Consider the following 24,565-nt stretch of genomic DNA (forward strand, 5'->3'; position numbering starts at 1 on the left):
ATGTGGCGCATGTGTAAATCTGCCAGGCGGTCCTCACAAACTGAGTGAGCGTGCAAGAAGGAGACTAGTGAGAGAGGCCACCAGGACACCTATGACTACTCTGAAGGAGCTCCAAGCTTCAGCAGCTGAGGTCAGAGAGATTCTGCATACAACAACTGTTGCTGGGTTCTTCACCAATCAAAGCTTCATGAGAGAGGGGCAGAGAGAAAGCCACTGCTGAAGAAAGAGCTCGCCAAAAGGCATGCAGGAGACGCCATGGAGAAGTGGAAGAAAGTTCTTTGGTCTGATGAGACCAAAAAATGAGGTATCTGGCCACTAGACAAGACGCTATGTTGAAACCAAACACTGCACATCACCAGGAGTATACCATTCCCACTGTGGTGGCAGCATCATGCTGTGGGGATGCTTCTGGACAGCAAGCCCTGGAAGGCTTGTAAAAGGAAAGGGAAATGAATATGGGGGATGGATTCAGTCTGCAAAAGAACTATGGCTGGGAGAAGATTTGTTTTCCAGCAAGACAATGACCTTTAGCATACAGTTAAAGCTACACAGACATGGTTTAAGGACAACAAGGGGAATGTTCTGGAGTGGCTGAATCATAGTCCAACCTCAATCCAATAGGGAATTTGTGGTTAGACTTGAAAAGTACATAAAGGATTATGATACCAAAGTTTAAAGTTAAAAACCTGACCTGCATAGCCTGATTGAAAATGTTTTAAAAAGCCAAGCTAATGGAGCTAAAGCAAAGCTTACAAAACATCTACATATGCTATATATCTATCATCTATCTATATCTAACTATCTATTATATATATATCATCATCATTGTACCTACATAAGCTTTAGCTGGATTTAATAAAACTTACATTGCTTAAGCAACTCAAGCTATAGATAATGGAGCTACATAGCTCACCTAGCTTACACAGGCTCACAAAGCACCTAGGAAAGCTTTGTAGCTACATTTTCTAAGTAGCTAAATTAGCTTTAGCTACATTTGCTAAAGCTCACATTGCTAAAGCTCACTTAGCTATAGATAATGGAGTTACATAGCAAAATTAAAATAAGTTTACAAAACAGCTGTGAAAGCTATGCAGCTACATTATCTACGTAGATAAATTAGCTTTTGCTACATTTTCTCAAGCTCACGTTGCTTATTGTAACCTAGCTATAGATAAGGGAGCTATATAGCTAACTTAGCTAAAAATAAGTTTACAAAGCAGCTTTGAAAGCTATGTAGCTACATTATCTATGTAGCTAAATTAGCTTAGGCTACATTGTATAAATCTAATGTTGCTAAAGCTAACTAAGCTACAGATATGGGAGCTATGTAGCTAACAGCTTAAAAATAAGCTTCTTCTATATATCTATGTAGCTTAATAAACTTTAGCTACATTTGCTAAAATTCACATCACTCAAGCTAACTTGTTTACGTAGCTAACAGGGCTATGGAATAAATGGAGCTAGAGCTAAGCTCAGAAAGCAGCAACATAAGCTGTGTATCTACATAGTTAAATTAGCTTAAGCTATGTTTGCTAAAGCTAACTTAGCTATAGATAATGGAGCTTTGCAGCTAAAACAGTAAAAGCTGAGCTTACAAAGTAGCTATGCGAGCTATGTACCTAGATATATATGTAGCTAAATTACCTTTAGCTATATTTGTGTTAGCTATATTTGCTAAAGCTCACATTGCTAAAGCTATTTTATGTATAGATAACAGAGCTATGTAGCTAAAGGAGCTAAAGATAAGCTCACAAAACAGCTACATAAGCTATGTATCTACGTTATGTACATAGTTAAATTAGCTATAGCTATATTTGCTAGAGATAAGATATTCCTTTATTTGTCACACAAGGGAGAAATTCAACATTTTTGGCAGCAAGAGGGGTGTAAACAAAGCACGCCATTAGAGACAAAGAACAAAGCTCATACTGCTAAAGCTAATGTAGCTACATTGTAATGTAGTAATGTTAATTATGTCTGCAGCCAGACTGTCTTGAGTCAAACGGCACTCCTTTGGTCTGGTGTTGGAGTTTAATACATTTAGATACTCGTTTGACTTAAAACCACTCACTGTAGAGAATAAAGAGTCATATTAAACACAGTCATCTAGGATTAATCCTTAAAATCATCACTTTAATACACTGTTGTCCATGAATATATCTGACATTATGAATCCCTATAAATCTGAAGTTGGTTACAGCGCTGCAAACCCTCGTTTAAGACTCCTGTGGAAGAAGACAGACCAGGAGAGGGAGAAGCTCTTTGCATCAAATACATCCTATCCTATCAATCCTTCTCACTTGTTCCTACAAGCCCACAAAACCAAAATGTAAAAAGCCACCTCTTTTATGCTAATAAGCTCCTCATCCTCATCTTTCTCCACTTGACCATCCTTTCTCCCTCCAGAGGGCAGTGTTTGAATGAGAGAGCCTGCATCTGTCAGCACCCATCAAATCAGCGGGACACCAGGGATGCCAAGAACTTAGAGCGTACATGCAGTCCACATTATTTTATTCAAACCAGATACGAGGATATAGAATACAGCATGTAAAAAACAGATTTAAATCACAACATGGTGATGAAGTGCATCTCACTGCAGACAGAGGGAGGAGATGATAAAGGGCAAATCTGGAGGATGATGGGAGCTGGGACCGTTTAGGTTTGGGCATCAAGCTGATTTTTATGTCTCTGCTGAGAGCCGTAAGAAAGGGGGATTAATATGAGGTATTTATGATGTACAACTTTGTATCTAACAGGATGAATAAAGCATCTTAGGAGGAGGGAGAGGCACATGCTGCAGCAGTGAATCATCTTTATTTCTGCATGCTGTGAAGAGTCCAAAATAAACCCAGTTAAAAACACCCGAATGCTTAAAAAAAATCAGGCTGCAGAGGTCATAAAGAAGACAGTTTGTAGTTTAATTCCAAAAAGAGCAACAATAAGTGACCTTGCTAATAGTGTCTTTTCTTTCCTCCCTCTCCAAAATGCTCCTTCCTTTCTTTCTCTCTGATTTTCTTTCCTGCCACATTTGAACTCATCTTTGATTGTTTTCTGTCCTTTTTCTTTCCTCTTCCACCTCCATATCTCCTCCTCTTTCCTTGCACTTGAACCCACAGTCCTACTTTCCTTTCCAATCTTTTCTTTCTCCTCCTGACTTTTCCTACCCTTACCTCCTCATGCCCCCATTTCTTATAATAATATAATAAAATAGACAAAGCAGAAATCAAAATAGTACATTATATTTGGTAGAGATCTTTCAGAGATCACAAAGTGCTTTGCATAATATTTCCATAACTGTAATAGCAACAGCCCGGTCATAAAAGATGACTAAAGGAAACAGAAAAACAACATTTTTATTAAATTAAATCACATAATAACATCCAGATTAAATACGGTCAAAAGCCAATTTGAAAAGATGGATCTTACTAGCTTTTTAAAAAGCAACCATAATAGTTGCAGGGCATGTTTGCAGAGGAGTGGGAAAAAGAGGGAAAAAACTCCTTAAGATTTTAATCTGACACAAGGGACAACAAATAGAGCCTTGTTAGAACGGAAATATACCTGCTCTTTCAGGTATGCACCTGCCTGCCTCTGGGACACCTCTAGGGGGCACCAGAGAGCTCAGACTACAGACAACGACCCTAAAATCCACTATAGCCATGTTTCCATCAGGGGGTCCGGTTTGATTCAGTCCAGTTTGTTATGGTTTGGTAGGCTAAACCCCAAAATAGTTTGCGTTTCCACAGACACCTGTGCCCTCTCTTGGTGGGCGGGCCTTTAGAGGCATGCATGTGAAGTCACAGTCAGCGCAAGTCTGCTGGTCTAGCGGGAGAGTTAGAGCCCGAAGGCGAGCAGCTGAGTCACACTCTGACGTGACGTCAGTACAGCCCCCTATTGTTGTGTGTGTAGCTCCGCCTTTTTGGTACGGATAGGGAAGATTGGTACCCCTATGGAAAGGTGCCCAAAAGTGGGATGGTACAGGTCGGTTTATTGGGACCCTTTCCAACTTTTGCTCTATGGAAACACAAAAAAATTTTGCCGTTCCGCACCGAACTAAGCTGGACCGCTTGGTGGAAACGACCTATATATAAGCCATTGGTTCCCAGCCTGTGGTCTGGGCACCCCTGGGGGGGCACCAAAGATCTCAGGGGGGTGCGGGACCCTGTCTGCTCTGAAGTTGTCAAAATAAGATGTACAAATATATTTTGTAAGAATCATGATAAGACACGTAATGAATTAAGGCCAAACTAAACGATTTTTTAAAATAAAGAGAATCTTTTAATTTTAAAGCAAAAAGTGAACATTTTTAGGGGGAACAATTAAATTATACAGTTTCTTATTTACAAGAAAAAACACTCAGAATTTCAAAGTTTAAAAAGGGAAATTTACAAGACACCAAACTGAAAATAGTGGTAGAATTTTTGACTTTATAGTCACAAAAACACTAAGTTTTGGTTCACTTACATTTACAACTTTTAAAATAAAAATGTCTACTTTTTCTTGTAAATTGACAACTTTTTAAACATGAGAATTTAAAAGTTTTCTTAAGAATTAACAAATTATCTTTATTGTAGTTTTTAAGAGTTCCTCTGTTGTAATAATGGATCGTTTGTACACTGATTTTTGTTGAGAACATGTTCAGATGTTGTCAATAAAAACAGTTGAAACTAGAATGGCCGTCTGAGGCGGCAGACCCACGCCTAAGCAGCGCCACCAAGGAACTCACGCTCCCATTGATTACTATGGTGTTCAAAATTTAGAAGTCCGAGGGTAAGGGGGAGGCCTAAGGAAAAGGGTCTGGCCCCACATATAAGCCGCAGTGCTACTATTACTTGTTGTCCACTGAGGAGTGGTCACAGTCAGACCAGCTAACTTACTTAACAGCACACTCCCTGTTTCTTTAAATACACAGTTATGTCTGAACAAGGGTGGAAAAATTTTAAAAAGTGGCGCAAACTCCCAGCACGTTCTGAGCAGTGAATCCAAAGGGGCTGTTTGCAAAACAAATGCAGATGTATTTTCAATCGGTCTCATGCAGTGTGAAACGTCAGCATATGCATGCACTTTCAGGAATGATGCTGCATGTCTATGCGCTTAATAGTGGTATAGAAGTCTTCCAGGAGTGTAAGCCGCTGCTAGCTTTCAGGTGAAAAATAGGTGACAAATGTGCAGGCTTTACACCGGATTTTAGGGTACTTGATGAGTGGGATGTCTACTACAAACATGATGGTAATGCAAATTTGAATAAGACCTGGTTCAGATCTTTAAACAATCATTGCAGAGTACCAGCAAAAAAAAATGTCACATGTCGAGGCCATCGTTGCTGTCTCTGAGTGAGCAGCTTTATCTACACAGTGAAGGACAGAGTTGACATGAAGCCCTCTTTTTTAATGCCTAAAGCCAGGCTCTTTGCCCGACTCTGTGTCCAACTAAATCACCCCAACCTAAGCAACAAATAACTGCAATTCATAAATTAACAGTTAGTGGCAGAGTAGCAGGGCAGAATATTACACAGCAACAAATGCTGCATCATTTTTACATACCTATGCATTTTATTGTATTTTTTTTAACCATAATTTATGAAGAATATTTTTACTATGACTTAATTGAATTTACTTGCATTACTTTTCAGTGCTGAGCCACACCATTTGCACATTTTTAAGGGAGGACCCCCCCATCTTGTATTTTATTTTAATCAATTTGATACAAATTTCATTCTGTTCACTGATTCATTTAGTCACTTTTGATTCAATAATGACGCTAGTTGCCATACTGTATGGCTATAGTTTTTTTTTTTTTGTTTTTTTTTTTTAGCTTTTTTGCCAAAGACACACCTAAGATCAAGCCAAAACTTATGTCACTTCATATCCAGGGAAAATAGCTTTAACTTGTGTTTTAAAATCTTAAGCTACTCTATAGTTGTAGTAATAATGCATGGTTGTAGAAATTTCCACAGAATACCTATAGGACTTGCCTCAAGGCACACCATCTGTAGACTGAAAGATGAGGGGCTAAACTTTCTGTACGTGCTCATCCTCACAGCACCATATCACTGTTTGCGCTTGGTGCTGGATGGCAACTTTTTAACGACTTTTCTCCCTCATGATGTCAAAAGCAAAAGGAAAACCAACGACACTACTTCTAGTAAATAAACTTTATGCAGTACTGAAACAAGCCTTAACTCTAAACAAAAAAGTAGGCGGTAGAGCTTTGTGCCAAGTCATTAGGAAAAGTTATAATAAGAAAAACAGACTAAAATCAAAGCGTTCATTTATTCTGATCCATCTAACAGGATGCTCTGACATCTTTGATTATGTTGAAAACCTCCACAACACCTCAGCATGTGCACAAAGACGAAAAGCTCCAACCTGCTGTGCTGGATCAGTTCACTCAAGGTCTTACAAACAAGAAACAGTCTACTGTTAATGGACCAAAAGCAGCATGCACACTGTTCTTCTACATCAGTATCCCACAAAACAAACTTTTAATTCAAATTTATATACATTTGTGTGTTTTTTAACAAATTTTGGGTCACGATTTGTCATCATAAAGGTGAGGGTTGACTACTTGAGAACCACTGATTAAAAACATCTGGAGGTCATGCCAATTGGACGTGGACAGCCCAGGTTAAAGTCTGTCCTCCTTTCTTAATAAAGGCATAAATAAATAAATATCTTTAAGATAATGTCTGGAGGCAATTTGTAACCCAGAAATAAACTGACATAGGTGCATATGTAATATCAGTTCTTCTGCCCCTAACTGTGATTTTCACACCAATTTTGTGCCATTTTAGCAGAGATAACCATTATTCTATGTTCTAACTGTGTAAAGATCTAATTTTTTATGGTTTGATTTAAAGACGCAGGGGGTCTTTTTAAGGGGCTTGAACTGAATAAGGGTCCAGGCATATTTATCAGGGCTTTTTCTGAACTATAGGATCTATTTTGATGCTATTCTATGCACTCTTTCCCCTTATTTACTTTCTCATCTCAATTATTAAAACCATTTGATGCACACCTTATGCCTGGTGGCCCCTTGGTGCAAAAGGCCCTGGTGTGACGACCTAAACTGAGTCTGGTTTTAGAGGTTCCCAGTTTGCTCCCTTAATTCCTTTCCTCTTTTCTCAGCATGTACTTGACACTTTCCTCCTCTCACCTTTCCCTTCCACTTCTCCCCTTTAGGAGTCACATGTCTCTTTCTCCCTACTCACCCTCCTCTCCCACTCCTCTCCCATAGTTTCTCAATGAATCTCCAGCCCAGGTTGGCCCCTCCCACTCCGTGTAAGCTCTTAATTGTCACCATGACGAAAACTTGCGTAAAGCTTAAATACCTCGCGCGCCTCTCTCACTCAGACTGGATCTAACCAACTTCTCCTCCCGGGCATCTCTCTCCCTCTCTCCTCTCTCCTCTCTCTCCCCTCCTCTTTCTGTCGCCCTTCACGCGCTCGTGCGTCCTCTTTTTCCCTCCTCGCGCGCCTCTGTCTCTCCTGTCCTCGTGCCTCTGAGCGTCAGTCAGCATGCAGGTGTCTCCGGCTCTGCTCGTCTCCAGCTCGGCTCTGCTGCTGCTGCTGCTGCTGCAGGGATGCTGCGCCGCCGTCAAAGGATGGAAGGTACTGAAAAACGACGGCACGGAGATTTTACCGGAGTTTAGAGAGAATACCGGGACTCCACGGGAGGCGGTGGTACAGGCGACCAGCAACGGCAACAACAACAGCAACAGCAACAACGGCAACAGTGTGAACAACAGGGCGAAGAACGGCGGGAGGACGGCGAACACGGTCTCATACAGTAGGTGTCTTTAAAAGTTTACCTTAAATAGGCTAACTAGTGGCGTGTTTACGGTGTTTACAAGGACAAAACAGCAGCTTAGCTGATATTTAGGACATTTTTAAGACTGTAGAGATCAGCCTGAACAGGTTAAAGGTCTTTCTTCACGCTTTAAGCGTGCAATTTTGGAAATTACCACTAAAATATATGAAAAATACTCCTTAAATTGGCTCATTTGGCTATTTCACGCGTTAGCATGACAAGGTAAGCATTATTCTAGAGCACTATTTATACAAAATGCAGTTTAAAGTGTCCAAAAGGCATAAAAATAGCGTATTTTTAACATTAAGAGCACCAAAAGACACTAAAAAGTAATTGAAAAGAAATATAGAAGGTAGAGTCATGAGTCAGTGGGGTTTCATTTTAATACTAGTGCCCGAAATTTACATATTTAAACCAATGGAGAGACAACATACAAATCTGAAGTCCATTTTACAAGAAAAATGATTCAAATCTTTAAATAAAGTAGACATTTTACTGTTTCTGGTGGTATTTAATGTCTGAGCGCTCAGATTGTGCATTTAAACACAAAAATGTACATATAAATCCCAATTTGATACCCAAAATTGTTATAGAAAGTTTAAAAATGTTCCTGTTATTAAATGTAGTGCATGATTCCTGCATTCAGACAGTGATTTAAGGTTCTTTATGGACATAAAAAGAAGTTTAATTAGCTATGGACAAGACTGCATGTGACGTAATCTAGACATTGGCACCCAAAAATCTAAAGAGTGAAAACAGGAAATTTTAGGCCTGTTTTTCAGGAGAAATGTACACACATTACAGTTTTTCAGGTTATTCAGTGTCTGTGAGTTCAATTATTTGCTAACCCAGCAAATAATTGCAAAAATCTACAGTAAATACCCCAAATTGTAAGTGAAAGTTAAAAAAATATGCCTACTATTGGCTGTACTGTATGCTATCAGCGTTAAGACATTGTTTTCAAGCCCTTTGTGAACATGAATGTTAGCATAAGTGGGTAGGAACATCACTGAATTGGGTGTAATTTAAATTTTAGTATGCAGACTCTAAGTTTTACGCCTGAAGAGCGAAAACAGGCGAATTTGAGGTCTGCTTTTCAGGAAAAAATGTACATACTTTGGATTTTTTTTGTGGTTTTCCATGTCTGTGCACTCAGATTGTGCTGCCAACCCCAAAAATGTTGGCAAAAACACAATTTTATACCCAAAATTGTTATAAAAAATTTGAAAATGGGCCTGTTATTGAATATATTGTATGCTTCAAGCAGTTTTTACGCCCAGTATGAACGTTCAGGTGCTTCTGAACATGACTGAATCTGGGATAAATTAAATACCAGGAACCAAAACTCTAACTTCCACACCTGAGGGGTGAATGGGGCAAACTGAGGTGTGCTTTTTATAGGGAAATGTAAAAACTTTTCAGTTTTGGTGGTAATCAGTGTGTTTGTGTTCAGATTGTGTTGCTAAACCAAAAATAATTGCAAAAATCCACATTTAATACCCAGAATCGTTTAAAAATGTAAAAAAATGTACCTATACTCAAATAAAGTGTATGCTTCACACATTAACGAACATAAATATGAGCATACTTTCATATTAACATGACTAAATAAGATAAAATTTAAATATCAGTGCTTAAAAGTCTAAATTTTCCTCCTGAAGAGAGAAAACAGGCAGATTTAAGGCCTGTTTTACAAGAGAACTATATTTTAATCTTTAAAAAGACATTTATTGTAGTTTTATCTGGAGGATTCTGTGTATGTGCGCTCAGATAGTTCCTCAAATGATTGTAAAAATCCAGATTTGATAACAAAAGTTGTAAGAAAATGTGAAAAATGAACCATGAATCAATGTAAAGTATTGTTATTTCATCTTCAGGGGCTAAATTGATCAATAAAATTCCCATATTCTTCAATTAGACTTTAAACATCCCATGAATTCAGCTTGTCTCTTATTTCTACATTGTTTTCCCTGATTAAAGCAGCTCTATTGAGTGTGTAAGGAGTGTTTTCTTTTCTCATCCGCTGCCAAAGCCGAGTGAGATGAGAGCGACGCCGCAGACGCACATTCTTGTGGTTTCTTCCCCTCCACATCGTGAAGTGGAGCGCTCAGAGAGCCATCAGTGCACTTTTTTCACGTCGTCTCCAGCGTTATTTCCTCCTCTCTTTATACTATTAGTCAAGCTCTACTTACGTTATAACTATGTGATTGCAACAACATGTCCTAAGCCTCACAGTTTGGACGTCTTTTGGGGTTTTGTTGGAAATTGCTTTTTAAATGCAACACTGCCTTTGTGAATGATTCCCACCTGTGGACACTCCAGGTTCTGATTGAGGAGTACACATGTCGGATAATCTCACCGCTCGCTCTCATGGATTCAAGATGGGTGGTGGGAGATTCTCACAGTTTAGCCTACATTTATTCACGGACACACAAAGAGAAGATTAAGAGGAGAAGAGGACTGATTAGATTAGAGAACCATAGATGAGTGGGAGTATTAGCAAATCAAGATATGTTAGTCGGAGTGATTTTTGTTGGTTGAGGCAACAAATTGGAACTTTTAAGACAGTTAATGGAGCGACTGATAGATTCTTTGTTGTCTTTTTTCCCATAGAAGTGTGCCAAAGTCTGTCAGAAAGTAGATATTTTTTAGCCTTTAGTTGATGGAACTAGAGCTGGGCAATGTGGACCAAAATCATATGTTGACATTTATCGATCTTGATATTTTTTCTGCAAAGAAATTTCAAATGGTTGGCACAACATCAGAGTTTTAATGCTGACATGATTCCACTATAAATCACACCCTGTTTATCCTGTTACATACCACAGTGACAGCAATGTAAGTCCTCAACACTCAGTGTTGGATAAGTTTTTATTTTTAATCATCAGAAATGACAACCAAATCCCTACACACTGCCTGAATGCACTAAAACATTGGCAACATTCCTTATATTGAGGTTGCCAAGATTTCCCGTACTTTCTTGTATCATGCATTTCGTTTTAATGATGTGTGCTACCAAAAAGCACAGAAATGATTCAGTCTAGACAGAGAGAGCACTGTCTAAATTGCAGGAATGAGTTGGCAACATTCATTAAATTGGGAGACTGGCAGGGAGTGAGGGTTCCTCGCCAGTTTCACTTTTCCAAATGTTGACTACACATCTGCAACTAAGACAATATGCAGGAGTTTTCCTGCGACTTCTGACAGTAAAATTCAATAAATACCCAACACTGGGCTAGTAGGACTCCTAATCTTGTTGTCGTATCAGTCATGAATAAATACCAGTTGATTTTTGCTATTTATTAGGGCTGGGAAATCGACTTCCTGTTTGCTTACAGGCCTGCTTTTATAGGAAGATCAAAAGATTTTAACATGAACTTATCCACAGAAAAGGAACTTGTTAAGGATTGAAAACAAAATAAGGTGAAAAGGTAAGTGTTTGATAACACAGTATGCAGATGACTTCTGACTTTTCCACTGAGCTGTCTGTGTGTTAATCTTTACAGCCTTGCTATTATTACAACTGCTCAGTATTAATGCGAAATAGATCACATGTATCTTGTGATGAGTAACCATATTACTGTTGGTGGTTCTCATTGTAAACAATTACTTTATTGAACTTTAACTGCTCGCATTAGCACTGAGCTTCTATTTTTTAGTTTTTCAACCCAGTTGTAAAGTATAAAGTTTTTAACAAAACATCAACTTAACTTATATAAATCATATTGTTCTGCTGTATATCTCATTTAAAAATGCTTTGGTACGTCTTAAAAACTCGTCATATTTCCCAGCCCTAGGAAGGCTAGTTAGAATTTTGGTAGAAAAGAGCGGGTAAGAAATACACCAAATAGGCACTGGTCTGGAGTAGGGCTGAATGATTTGGGAAAATAATCTAATTGCAATTTTTTCACCCAAAATTGCGATTGCAATTTAACTTGTGATTATTCTTTAGGTTCCTCATCCTACAAACCATTCGATGTTATAACACACAAAGCTTTTTCCCCCAGAAATTTATAGCCAATCTCCCAAAATCTGCAAATATATGTTCAAAAATTCTAAGAAAATAACTAAAAATTAAAAACCTGTCCCACCACCCCCGAAAAATCAAATCAAATTCCCTAAAAATTACAAAAAAATTCATTAAATTTTCGTAAAAATACTAAAAGAAAATCAAAGCCCCCCCCCCCCAAATCAAATCAACTTCTTTAAAATTTACAAATACATTTCTCAAATTTTAATGAAATGAAATCCCCAGAATTTACAAATGTTAAAACTTAACATAAAAATACCTAAAATTTTCTAAACAAAATTTCCAAAGAAATTCAAATCAAATTCCCCAAAATTTACAACTAAATTATCAAATATTTAAGTAGATACTCTAAATTTTTAAAGCAACCCCCCCCCAGAAAATATTAAAATCAAATTCCTAAAAATGTCATAATAAATTACCCAAATTTCTGCAAAAATATCTAAAAATTCCAAAGCAAAAATCCCCACAGAATTCAAATCAATCCAACAAAAATGTCTTATTGCGAATATTTTGTCCTATATTGCAAATTTGATATAAATTGTAATGAAGGAAATGATTATTTTATGGATTTCTTATTTTGAAGCAGACAAAAATATACAAAAACAAGGAAAGTAGGAACTTTTGTCAATTATTCGAGAAAATATTGGCTCTTGAATGTTTGGGTTATGTGTAGAGCAAAACACCTCTGCCTCAAAAACTGTATTAAACTGCTATTTCAAAACACATTTCAGGTCAAAGAAATATTGTACCCTCTGCGATTTGAAAATTGCAGTAGGTCACATTGCCATTTAATCTACATTTTGATTAATTGCCCATCCCTAGTCTGGAGTCAAACTTGCATCCCGATGTTTTGTGGACTGTTCCCTAACCCAGTGTTCCTTCAAAATCATTGAGACACTTGTTAAAAATGAGGTCTGTCAGCATTACTGCATTAACCGCGATGCGATTACAGCCATAACTACTGCAATCATTTATAAATAATATCAGTTGCATGCTTTACTGTTCCTTTCAGAACACTTTTGTTAAGCCTCTGCAGTCACAGTGATGTAAATAAGTCCACCACTGCCTCTTTATGTCTCATTTCACTTTAAAAAACTCAGAGATCTCAGTGGACAAGTCAGAAGTCATCTGCACCTTGTGCTATCAACCATTTACGTTTTTACTGCCACATTTTTTCCTTTTCAATCCATCGTACATTCCTTTTTCCATGCCTATGTTTATCTCATAATCTTTAACTACTTACAGGAAGGTAATAACCCCTTAGATCAGTGGTTCCCAACCATTTTTCTCTGAGTCTCTCTACTTGTATCAAAAAGGACCCCCCACCCCCCAGGACCCACATGAAAAAACTGTAAAAATAATGTTACCAAAAGACAACATCCATTTAAGTATTTGATTGATAAAACCCTAACAAAACTGTTGCATAAACCGTCCAAGTGGTTATCATGATTTTACTTGGCATCTAATTATTATGTAATATATTATAATCACATCTAATTTTGACAACCTCAGAGTAGAACAGGCTTTGTGCCCCTGAGACCTTTGGCACCTTTTCCTTTTCAATCCATAACAAATTTCTTTTAAGTTAAGTTCATTTCATATTCTTCCATGTACCTAAAGTTCTTTTCTTTCAAAATAAAAGCAGGTCAGTATTCAAACAGGAAGTCAAGAACCCTTGAATTAAGACAGAAAAACCCAAAATGAAACAAAAACAGGTTCAAATGCATAATGGTGGAATTTTAGAGTGTGATAAAAAGGTGAGATTAATCGTGATTAACAACAGAAGTCTAAAGATTAATTGGGATTAAAACCACAGAAGTCTGAGGCTGAAATTAATTGTGATTGAAAATTGTCATGTTTTGACAGCCCTAGTTGTCAAACATTTACCTTTTTACATCCCCCTTTTCAATCCATAACTAGTCCTTTTTGCCATAGTTAAGTTCATGTCATAGTCTTCAATCTACATCAAGTTTCTTTCTTTTCCTTCAAAATAAAAGCAGGTCTTTGTCCAAACAGGAAGTTAATAAACCTTAGTTTAAAATAGTACAAAAATCCAAAATGAAATACAAATTTTATATTCAAAAATATTATTTTGAATGTAATGAAAAGGGTCTTCAGTAATAAAATGGTAAGATTAATCGCAATTAACAACAGAAGTCTTATTAAAGTGCCATTGAAAATTATCATCTTTTAACAGCTGTAGTTACCAAGCATTTACCTTTTTACCATCCCTCCTTTTAAATCCATACCAAGTTCTTTTTTTCATAGTCCAGTTCATGTCATAGACTTAAGTCTGCTTTCAAAATAAAAGCAGGTCTTTGTCCAAACAGGAAGTTACTTAACTTTAGTTTAAGATAGTACAAAAATCCAAAATGAAACAAAAACAGTCTTAAATGCAAAATATTGTTATTTTGAACATGATAAAAAGGCTGTGATTAATTGCGATTACTGCAGACATCCTAAGATTAATTGCAAGTAAAAACTTTGAGCCTTTAGTATCTAACATTTTCTGTTTTTACTGTCCCCTAATTTTTTTTTTCAATCACTTACAAGTTCCTTTTGCCATAATCTTCAATCTACCTGAAGTTCCTTCTTTTCTTTCAAAATAAAAGCAGGTCTGTTTACAAACAGGAGGTCCGTTACCCTTAGATTAAGACACAAAAATCTAAAACTAAAGGAAACTGTTTAAAATGCAAAATAGTAGAATTCTAAAGAGCAGCCAAAAAAGTGATCAAGTATCAGATTTCAACTGTTAATTGCTGTTATAGTTTTTAATCCGTTGACAGCTCCACTAATAATTTGAATATTAAGTAATGAAATTAGATAAATAAGAATTTAATTCCCCATATAGCCTGTACATTTCAAATAGATTATCAATTCCTTCAGCATTGCATTTGCCAATGGCGAGATTAGGAAGGAAGAAACATATAACATTATTTTAACACAACATAATTTAGAGAGGTATTGTATTGTCTGTCTTATCTGAAAATTTGCTAGCACATCTCAAATTCTAGATTTATTCCCCAGCTTTAGAGCGTACAGTTGAAATGCAGGTAGAAGAAAGTGGGGAAGATATGCACCAAACTGTCTCTGGTTAGCAGTCAAACTAGAAAACCAGCGTGTCAAAGACTAGGTTTAACCCAGTCTCCCTTTGGACATATTTTTAATCATATAAAAACATAATAATAACTTAATTGAGGTACAAAAATCATGCATTACGCTAACTTGATTCTCATTAGTTTCCAAAAAGGGCTGGAAATCTCATTCCCATGTTTTCACATGGATTTGCAGCATATGTGTTGAGTTTCACTCAAAATCTCCTGGATTATCATCCTCATCCATTGCCCGGTTGTCATCTAGGGACGGCTTTCCAGGGTCCCTGTGGGGTCGCCGGCCTCTTGAGTCTCTTCCTAAGTCTCTTCTCTTTGTGCTGCAGGCTGAAAACTACTCATGAAACTGTGCAGCGGTCTAAAGCTTAAGGCCACCGTCATTAATGTGGATTTTTTCAGGAGAAAAGACAACAAGAAATGTTTGGAAGAAAGCAGATTTCAACAAGCACGGATGCTTATTGAATAAGACGTCCGGACTATTTAGGATAGGGTTGTAATTGCTGCATAAAAAAAAAAAAATGCTGCCCAGTGCGTGCCGTGGTCTTTGTGTGCTCCTGTGGTCCCTTTAGCGGTGGCCACGGAATAACACCAGATCAGGTTCTCATGCAGAGAAAAAAAGGAAGTCACCTCACATAAATCCTTTGTTCAGCCCTTTTTGCGAAGAAAGCCACAGAGGAAAACAGATCCCTCTCCGAGTGTATCATTTCTTAACCGACAGTTCCTTTCTGCCTTCGTTTTTACACGCTGCTTGTAAAAAGCACAGCACGATAACTCATGCGTACGGCTGTTTAAAAGCTGTGAGTGAAACATGGGATTACAGGCTGGAGTGTGTTGTCTTAAATCAGTCTGGCTCTTGTCCAGTTTGTTGAGAGTTGTACGGTTGCAGCGCTGCCTTAAAATAACCAGACAGCTCTTTACTCCTCCATCACCACATACGTTTCCTGAGGGCCAAACGCTCAATGCCAGTTTTTCTCTCCCAGCACAAAAAAAAAAAAAAAAAAAAACCTCCATTAGGTTTGATTGAGCTGTTTAATGGCCCTTTGGTCTGGATTTTCTATCAGCTGATTGCTGCCAGCTGGATTTCCAAGTCAAGTCCCGTCATCGGTTAATGATCACACCATGAATCAAAATCAGAAACTCTGATCTGACGTCAAGTCGTCAATAAATGCAGAAATCTGTCTGATAAATCGGGCTTAGAAAAGGAAACTTTGGGTGAAGTTTCTCCTCATCATATGTGAGAATTAAATGAAACCGATCGGATCTCATGTCTTTTTCTTATATGCAGACATTATTGTATTGTTAAGCTTATAAGCAGACCTTTTTCAGGTGCAATTTTGTCTCATAAAGTGTCAGATTTGATATCAAATGATTGCTTCCAGATGGATTTCTTTGTATTTTTTGTTTTCCTTGTCTTGGATTTCTTTTCAGGATTTCTGTGAGCCCTGTTTGTGGCCAAGAATCAGATTTAAAAACTGTGAGCCGACCATATGTCCATACTATATCTGAATATCTGACAATTAAATAGCATTTCTTAGTTTCATATCTATGCGTCCAGGAGGTGCTTTCTTTTTAACACCATCTTCTTTTAATGGCCATGAAAATCACCAGCTGAAATCCAAATTTAACTCTTTATTCAATGCAGAAATGACTGCAAATAGCTGTAATTTAAGGAAAGTGCAAGTTGCACAGCACTTTATGTCTCGTTAAGTGTCTAACTGCCATCAGCTACTGGCTGCAAGCTTGATTTCCTTGCACAGGTATAAATCTAAACTTAAATACAAACAACAAAAAGTTTAGCTTGCAAAAATGAAACCTTTGAATGCAGTTTTGTTCTTCAAATTGTTTCATGTTAGCTGTCAACTGATTGCTGAGAGCATGACTTCTTAGTCAGGCCCAGTTTCTGGCTGTGATCACAACATGATTTAGATTAAAAACCTCTAAGCTGCTCACATCTTAAATGAAAAAATATTTCTAACTTCACCATATTAGAGGGCAAAATCAGAACCCTAAATTGACCATTACAACTGCACGTTAATGCAGGAATTTTGTTAAGAAGCTGAACTGAATAAAATACAGCAGTGCAGTGCAAATTATACTTTTAAAAAATTTGTCAGGATCTCAGTCAGCTTATGATGCTGGCCTGATTTTTTAGATCCTGATGAACTTTCTTGCAGAAGTTCTTACGCTTACAAAAATGCAATTTTTATACACAATTATGACACCATAATGTACAATATTTGCAACCAGCTGATTGCTGCCATTTGGAGTTTAAATTGAACCACATGCATGAGTCACAACTGGGATTGGAATTACAAATTTAAATGCAGAAATTTTTGTTAAAAGCTCAGTTTGGATGCTAATTTAGCTCATTTGGTAGACGAGTGCTCGTGCACAGAGGCTCGGCATTCTGATCCCAATTCCTCTTGAATAAATGTAAAAGCCAATAAGACAATCATGCAAACAAAAGGACGGTTTAAAAAATAACATTTTAGGTGCAGTTTTATGTTGCATATGTTAATTATTTGCTTCCAGCTGTTATCTTCAAAGTTGATGTATGTTTTGGGTGTTTTTTTGTTAGAATAATACAAAACTCTGCTCCTACCTCAGTCTTTACTGCTTGTGTTGCTTATCTTTTACACAGCAGGTGATGTCAGCATAAAGAGAATGAGAGAAAATATCAGAACTTGAATGAGGTGCAGCTGCAGTTTTGAAGCAGTTAACCTGCAGAATGTCTCTTCCAGAATGCGGCACTTCAAAGTGTTTGTTTTGGGCTGCAGCCACCAGAGTAACTGTGATATCCCGCTCTTCCACCCAGGTGCCTCGGAGCTGAGCTGCAGGGAGCTGCGATCCACCCGCTACATCACTGATGGGTCCTGCCGCAGCGCCAAGCCCGTCAAGGAGTTGGTGTGTTCGGGTCAGTGCATGCCCTCGCACCTCATGCCTAACTCCATCGCACGTGGGAAGTGGTGGAGGAGTAACGCATCGGACTACCGCTGCATCCCAGCCCACTCCCGGACACGGCGGGTCCAGCTGCACTGTCCCAACGGGAACACTCGGACTTATAAAATCCGTGTGGTCACATCCTGTAAGTGTAAGCGCTTCAGGCCTCATCATAACCAATCGGTGGCCAAGGAGGTCCCAAAGAGGCCGCGCAACAAGAAGCTGAGTCGATTGCCTCAAGACCAGAACAAGAACAGCTCTCCTTTGACTGGGAACTCGTACTGATGCTTCGATCCGGCATCCGAGGACTGACACCAAAGCACATCCACACACATGCTACACGACACACCAACCAACACGTCTCCTCCAAATAGGGAGGAGATGAAAGAGAAATATCAAAGAGAGCGGATTCATAAGCTAACTGTTGGGCTGGTTTGAAGTCATCAGTCTTTATTTTTCAGCCACTTGTCAGCATATTTGTGAACTTTGCTTATTTGCATGACAGAGCGAGTCGCTGCCAGAGCTTGCCACGGCTTGGACTGTTCAGGAGATGTAGCAATGAGTCGGATATGAAGAGTATCCAAAACCTCCCTGACTCTGGTTTTTATTCTCCACTCTAGCAGATTTAATTCGAGCATAATGAGAAATCCTTCCCGAGATATCAAATCCATCTGTACAAACATCCAGCGGATGCAGAACTAACCAGCATTGTTTAAAGGTGTATCTGCGCTCCAAAGTGGTTGTAATCTGCCTCCTCTTGGCGGCGTGGAGGGGATGGTGGCACCTCCGGGGGCCCTTAAGGTGGGACGTTGACAGGTCTGAGAGGTCCTGGCTTATTCGCTGGTCCAGGTTGTGCTCTGACAGCCCACTAAAGTTTTCACTCATCAAGACGGCCACACAACAACCTCCATAATTCACAGTTAAAGACTGTTAGGGTAGAAACTTTCCCATGAGTGGATTCAGAGAGTCAAGACAAAGATATGAGAAAAAAAGCAACTTCACATGGTCACTGCGGCTATAAAACTTTTGATTTTTCATTACTTTGTGTTTTAAAATAATGCAATATTTCTTATTTTAATGACTGACAATATGTTAACATAGAAACACCATCTTTACTAGAAAGATGCATACGTGAGAAGTTAATCCATCAAAATTTGCAGGCAAACCCCCGAAAATGGTCTTATTTGCACAAAGAAGTTTGACGGGGAATTTGCATTAAACCATTTGTAGGAGTTTGCATGCAACTTTTGGTCCTTAAAAGTCAGAAACATCCCAATTTTAGGTGCCTGGTTTTTTTTGCCACGGCTTAAAATTTTTGTTTGACATTTCATTTTACTTTTTTTGTATCAAAGTTTAAAATTCTGGTATTATAACATACCTCCGTCACTGAGCAGCAGAAGTGGTAACACTAAACTAATTCTTTGTGCAAGAGGAATGATAGATATTTCAGCTATAAGGACTCTAGAAATGTGTATGTTCTTATTGAACTGTTTAGATGAAGTGGCAGTGCAAAAACTCAAGCTTCCAGAAGAACTCAAAATAATATAAAGACCACAAAAGAAAAGCTTAAAGAAAGCTGATTTAATTTCACCTCATATTTGGGAGTCTTTGAAACTTAAATACCACAGTCTTTGGTTAATAAGATGCACCTCTGATAGATTTTTTTTGTTTGAAAACTTCCCTGCGTCCTGCATACCAGTCAGTGCAAGTGGTGCAGATAGATTTGAGCCTGCATCGTGCTTCTCTAGTCCTTTGACACCACCACAAGTGACTCTTAAGACTTATTTAAGCTCTGCGTTTCAAACACATAGCTGTGGACAGAGCTCCAGTCCATATTCTTATTTATTTTGTCTTTTTTCAGCTCATTTTGTCACAGCTTTCGGATCAGTTTTGAAATACCACCAGTAATTATGGGTGAAGTGTAGGGCAGTGGTTTTCAACAGGTCTAGAGTCAGGATCCACTACCACCTCCTAGTCAACCGATTGCAACCCAGATTTCTGAAAATATTCAATCATAACCAAGTGTTTTTGATGAAAGATGCTGCAGTTTGCACCCTAAATGGAAGAAAACATGAATAATAAAAGAGAAAGGGCAAAACAAACATGTTTAAAAAGTGCATCATTATAAGTGCACATTTTATTTTACTCGATTTTCCTCAGACAGCATGGAAATTTGGTTGTTTCTTAAGGAATTTCCCAATTATCTTGGGGGAAACAATTTTAAATGGGGGGAAATAATATAAAAAAGGTTGAAACCTGGAGAAAAACACCTACATTTACTGATTATCACTGGAAACCTAATAAAATTTAAGGATGCACTGCATGTCCACGCTCTTTTAAAGACATATTTCTACATTTTTTTTCTTGCCTCCCATTCGCCACCCACTGGATGTGATCCATTTACATTTATACACATTCACTTGCCACTGACGCAGCAGTGGGAGAAAACGGGGGTTAAGTCTTGCTCAAGAACACTTTAACAAGAAACAGCAGAAGCTTCAGACTGAACCTCCAACCTTCTGGTTGAAGGATGGCCGACTCTACCACAGCTGTCCCTTATAGCATCATAAAATGCTGAGAAATGAGCTACCATTGGATTAAGTTCAGTTGTGATCATAGGCCCCTGCATACAACCTAACTAGAGATGCACCAGTTGTGGAAAATAAGGGCTGATGCTTTTTCTATAACTTCCCCTATGCCAACATTTTCTCTTGCTTGACCATGAAAGCAAATTAGTTTGTCCAAGAGGTGATTCTGCAATTAGGTTTTTGATTGATATCTGTTCATGCAACCCAATAAAGTGGTTGATGTTAGCTGACAGGACCACTGCTGGCCAATACCAGACTAAACTGATGCATGGGTGCATCATTAAAGGGGGCATATTATGCAAAAATCACTATCTCAGGCTTTTCTAACAACAATATGTGCCCCTGGCCTGTCCACAATCCCCTCAAGTACCAGAAAAACCCATTCCCTTCCACCCTCTCTTCAGAAAATATGTCCTAAAACAAGCCATTCTCAGATTTTTCCCTCATGATGTCCCATGGGGAGTAAGCACCCGCCCCCAGGTTTAGTTGGCCCTCCCTGCTTGGAAGAAAGTTCCATGCTCCTCTCCTGATCCTCCTCTCAGCTGTCAGCTGAGATGCTGGATAGCTCAGTTACCCTGCTGGCTTTTGTCTGGAAGATTGATGGTTCGAATCCAAGTGAGGTCCTTAACTTTGGATAAAAGTGTCTGTAACATTGTAACATCAGGAGTGAGAGGGGTGTGGCCAGGGGCGGAGTCAGACGTTAAAAGCCGCAGACACAGAAACAGTTCGTTCTGAGCAGGGCTGAAACAGGGTTTTTAGACATGCTAAAATCCAATGCTGGAGTGTTTTTTCAGCAACAAACGTCACAGGCATGTTTTGGGGACCTCTGGGACCTCAATAAAAAGGTAAAATATGTGACCTTTAAGCCTCATGCAACTGAAAATTTGCAACCATACAATGTCAAGTGTCAGCATAATCTTTGCTACTCAAGCTTCGGGTCTGTACTTCACAACTATCACTGTAGGTGTAGACTTTAAAGGTCACATATTTTACTCCTTTAAGATAAGTTTATATTGGTCTCGGACCTCAGCGGAACTTTCTTCAAGTGGGGAGGGCCAGCTGAACGTGGGGGTGGTGCTAACTCCCCACATGACATCATGAGGGGGAAATCTGAGAACAGCTTGTTTCAGCACACATTTTCTGAAAGGTGGAGAAAGGAGGGGGGTGTTTCTGATTCTTGGGGTGATTGTGGACAGGCCAGAGGCACATATTTTTGTTAGAAAAGCCTGAAAAAGTGTTTTGATTAATTTGTGACCTTTACCCAACATATCTGTAGCGAACAGAGTTGAAACTCAACAGTGTGAAAACAGACGGGAAAACTGCACATTGTTGAAGTTGCAATAGAAACTGTCTTAAAGTGGAAAGTTCCAACCTATTTCTCTTCTGTGTGATCCCATAAACAGATCGCATCTTATAATCTAGTGCAGATTTCATGGTCATTTTGACTGAAGGAAAAACAGTCAAATTGACAGTGATTGAATAATAACTCTGATAAAATGGACAAATTAGTTGTTTGATTTGTGTCTTATCACTCTGAATCTTATCTGATGCCTCTGGTGTAAGTTTCCAGCTCTTTTCTGCTTCTGATTGATGGGTTTAATGTCATTACGGTCATGTAATGTCTTGTGTTACTGACTGTGCCATGGAATGTGTAATTTCTCCAAATTGGGCTCAAAAAGTTGAGTGCAAACTGATGCAAAATAAGCCAACACTTTCATCAAATACAGAAGAGCTAACCGTAAAAAGCCTGCTTTGAAAAGTAAGAATAGAAAGTAAAAACATATCTGTTAAAATGTGAGGTACAAAGTTATTTAGATATGGATTTCCAAGAAAACTAAAGCCATGTCTTTGTACGTCTCGTTCCCACCTCTGCTTGGCAGTACAGTGACTGTTTTAAATATCTAAATGAAACCAGTCGTGTTTTAGTGACTCACAAAATGCCACTTTTAGGACAAAGTTTCCTCTTGTTCTCTGAAATCACACTAAGGAAAGTGCACATGTGTGTAGGATGTATCTGAAAACTGTGCGTGGTTGTGTTGTTACCTAAGGGCAGAGCATTCTCCAGGACGCCTACACCGGAATATCTTCTGCAGCCGGCCAAATAGAGCAGCGATCAACCGTCCAGAGCCAAAAAAATCCATTCTGCAGGATTCAATACACCTCCACTCTCTGCTCCCATTCTGTAAATAACTCAAACAGGAAAAATAGGAACAAAAATAACCTACATGAAAACAATAAATTAGTTTTTTCATCATTGTACTGGCTGATAAAATCCAGCAGGAAGAGGAAGTGGCGATACCCAGACGACACAATCCTCCTTCCTCAGAAATGAGACTGTGCTCTATGAAGAATATTCACAATGTTTCTTCCACAAATTGTCAGCACTCCTGTGTTTTTCCGCTCATATTGCTTCCTGAATTTTGGTTCTCTAAACTTTTCCGACAATGTTTGCTTCTTTTTTTCCGATTGTATTGTCTGAAAAAGAAACTGGAAGGGTTTTTTTTGTCGTGTAAGCTGAGAGCTGTGATGCATATTGTGATTGTACATATCATACCTGTGTGGTCTTCTGCACCCGTGCCCTCACATGACACGGTGTTAAAGAGAAGCTCGGTTTCCTACAGACACAAAGAAGGACTGTTATAAAGAATGAACTGCATATTTATTTTTTATTTCCACATTTAAATTATTTATGCAACCTTTTGTAGTAAATGATAGCCATTATTGTCATATAGTATGATAGAGAAATGAAATACTGTACAGTACATGAATAAAGGAAAGGATGATATATTTGAAGGAGCCGGCCTTTTTGTTATTCTTTGTTTTTAAGATTTGTTTTTGGTATTTTGCCTTTATTAGCTAGGACAGAGGGTAGAGGAAGTAATCAGGGAGAGTGGGAAGAAAAGGAACCATATGTCTGTATTCAATTGAATTCAGTCTTATTCTTGTTCACGTTTTGGAAATACACATCCACAATCTGAATTTGATGCCTAGAACCTGTTCCAAAAAAGTTGGGACTGGAGCAAGAACAGACTGTGAAGGATGTGGAATATTCAAAATAACACGGTCTATTCCACGGCTGGGTAGGTTAATTGGTAACGAGATAGTCCCATGATTTGCCTATAAAAAGTATTCACCTCCTTGGATGTTTCACCCTTTAACTGATTTTATAAATCGATCAAGGTCTTCTGACTCTTCTGACAAAAATACTCCCCTCTTTAATGTCAAATAAAATATGTAAGCTAAAATAGATGGCTGAATAAATATTCTCTCCTTCAAGTCAGTATTTAGTAGAGTCACCTTTGGCTGCAATCACAGTACTGAGTCTGTGTTGACAGGTCTCAATCAGGCTTGTACATCTGGACTCTGCAATTTTACTCCATTCTTTGCAAAACTGCTCAAGCTCCATCAGGTTGCATGGGGATTAGGCATGAACAGCTCTTTTCAAGTCCAGCCACAAATTCCCTATTGGATTGAGGTCTTAGTTTTGACTCAGCCAATCCAGAAAATTCACCTTGTTGTCTTTTAACCGTTTCTGTGTAGCTTTTGCTGCAGATGGAATAAGATTGTCTTCCAGGAGTTTCTTATATTCTGCTGCATTCATTTTACCCTCTACCTTTACAAGCCTTCCTGGGCTGGAAGGCTGCTGAGAAGCATCCCCACAGCATGATGCTGCCACCACCATGCTTCACAGTGGGAATGGTGTGTCTGTGGTGATGTGCAGTGATTGGTGTGAGTCATTTTGGCCTCATCAGACCAAATAACTTTCTTCCATTTCCCCATGGATTCTCCCACATGCCTTTTGGTGAACTCTAGTCCAGATTTAATCACTTCAACAGTGTCTTTCTCTTTGCTATTCTCCCATAAAACTCCCATCTCTCTTCCATCTCAGCAGCTGAAGCTTGTAACTCCTTCAGAGCAGTCATAGGTGTCTTGGTGGTCTCTCTCATTAGTCTTCTTGTCAGTTTGTGAGGATGGTCTGATCTAGGCAGATTTACACATGTGCCATTATTCCATATTCCTTCCATTTCTTCATAATGGATTTAACTGAACTCCAGGGGAAGTTTGGTGCCTTGGATTTTTTTTTTATCC

The 24,565-nt window shown here is 38.5% G+C and overlaps 1 protein-coding gene across 1 annotated transcript; it reads left to right on the top strand.

The window, feature by feature from the left end:
* Positions 1-7,363: 7,363 nt before the first annotated feature.
* Positions 7,364-20,871, top strand: sost (sclerostin). Its single transcript, XM_041816373.1, has 2 exons — positions 7,364-7,787; positions 17,764-20,871. Exons 1-2 carry the CDS (start codon positions 7,517-7,519, stop codon positions 18,171-18,173), a joined length of 681 nt encoding a protein of 226 aa, XP_041672307.1. The 5' UTR covers positions 7,364-7,516; the 3' UTR covers positions 18,174-20,871.
* Positions 20,872-24,565: the final 3,694 nt, after the last annotated feature.

The sequence above is a fragment of the Cheilinus undulatus genome, linkage group 20 (genome assembly GCF_018320785.1).
Source record: "Cheilinus undulatus linkage group 20, ASM1832078v1, whole genome shotgun sequence".
NCBI lineage: Eukaryota > Metazoa > Chordata > Actinopteri > Labriformes > Labridae > Cheilinus > Cheilinus undulatus.

What these genes read in the sequence shown, in the direction of transcription:
- sost (XM_041816373.1), top strand. Translation starts at nt 7,517, where the DNA reads ATGCAGGTGTCTCCGGCTCTGCTCGTCTCCAGCTCGGCTCTGCTGCTG. An exon ending in GGCGAACACGGTCTCATACA is followed by an intron (nt 7,788 to 17,763) that starts GTAGGTGTCTTT and finishes TCTTCCACCCAG; the next exon opens with GTGCCTCGGAGCTGAGCTGC.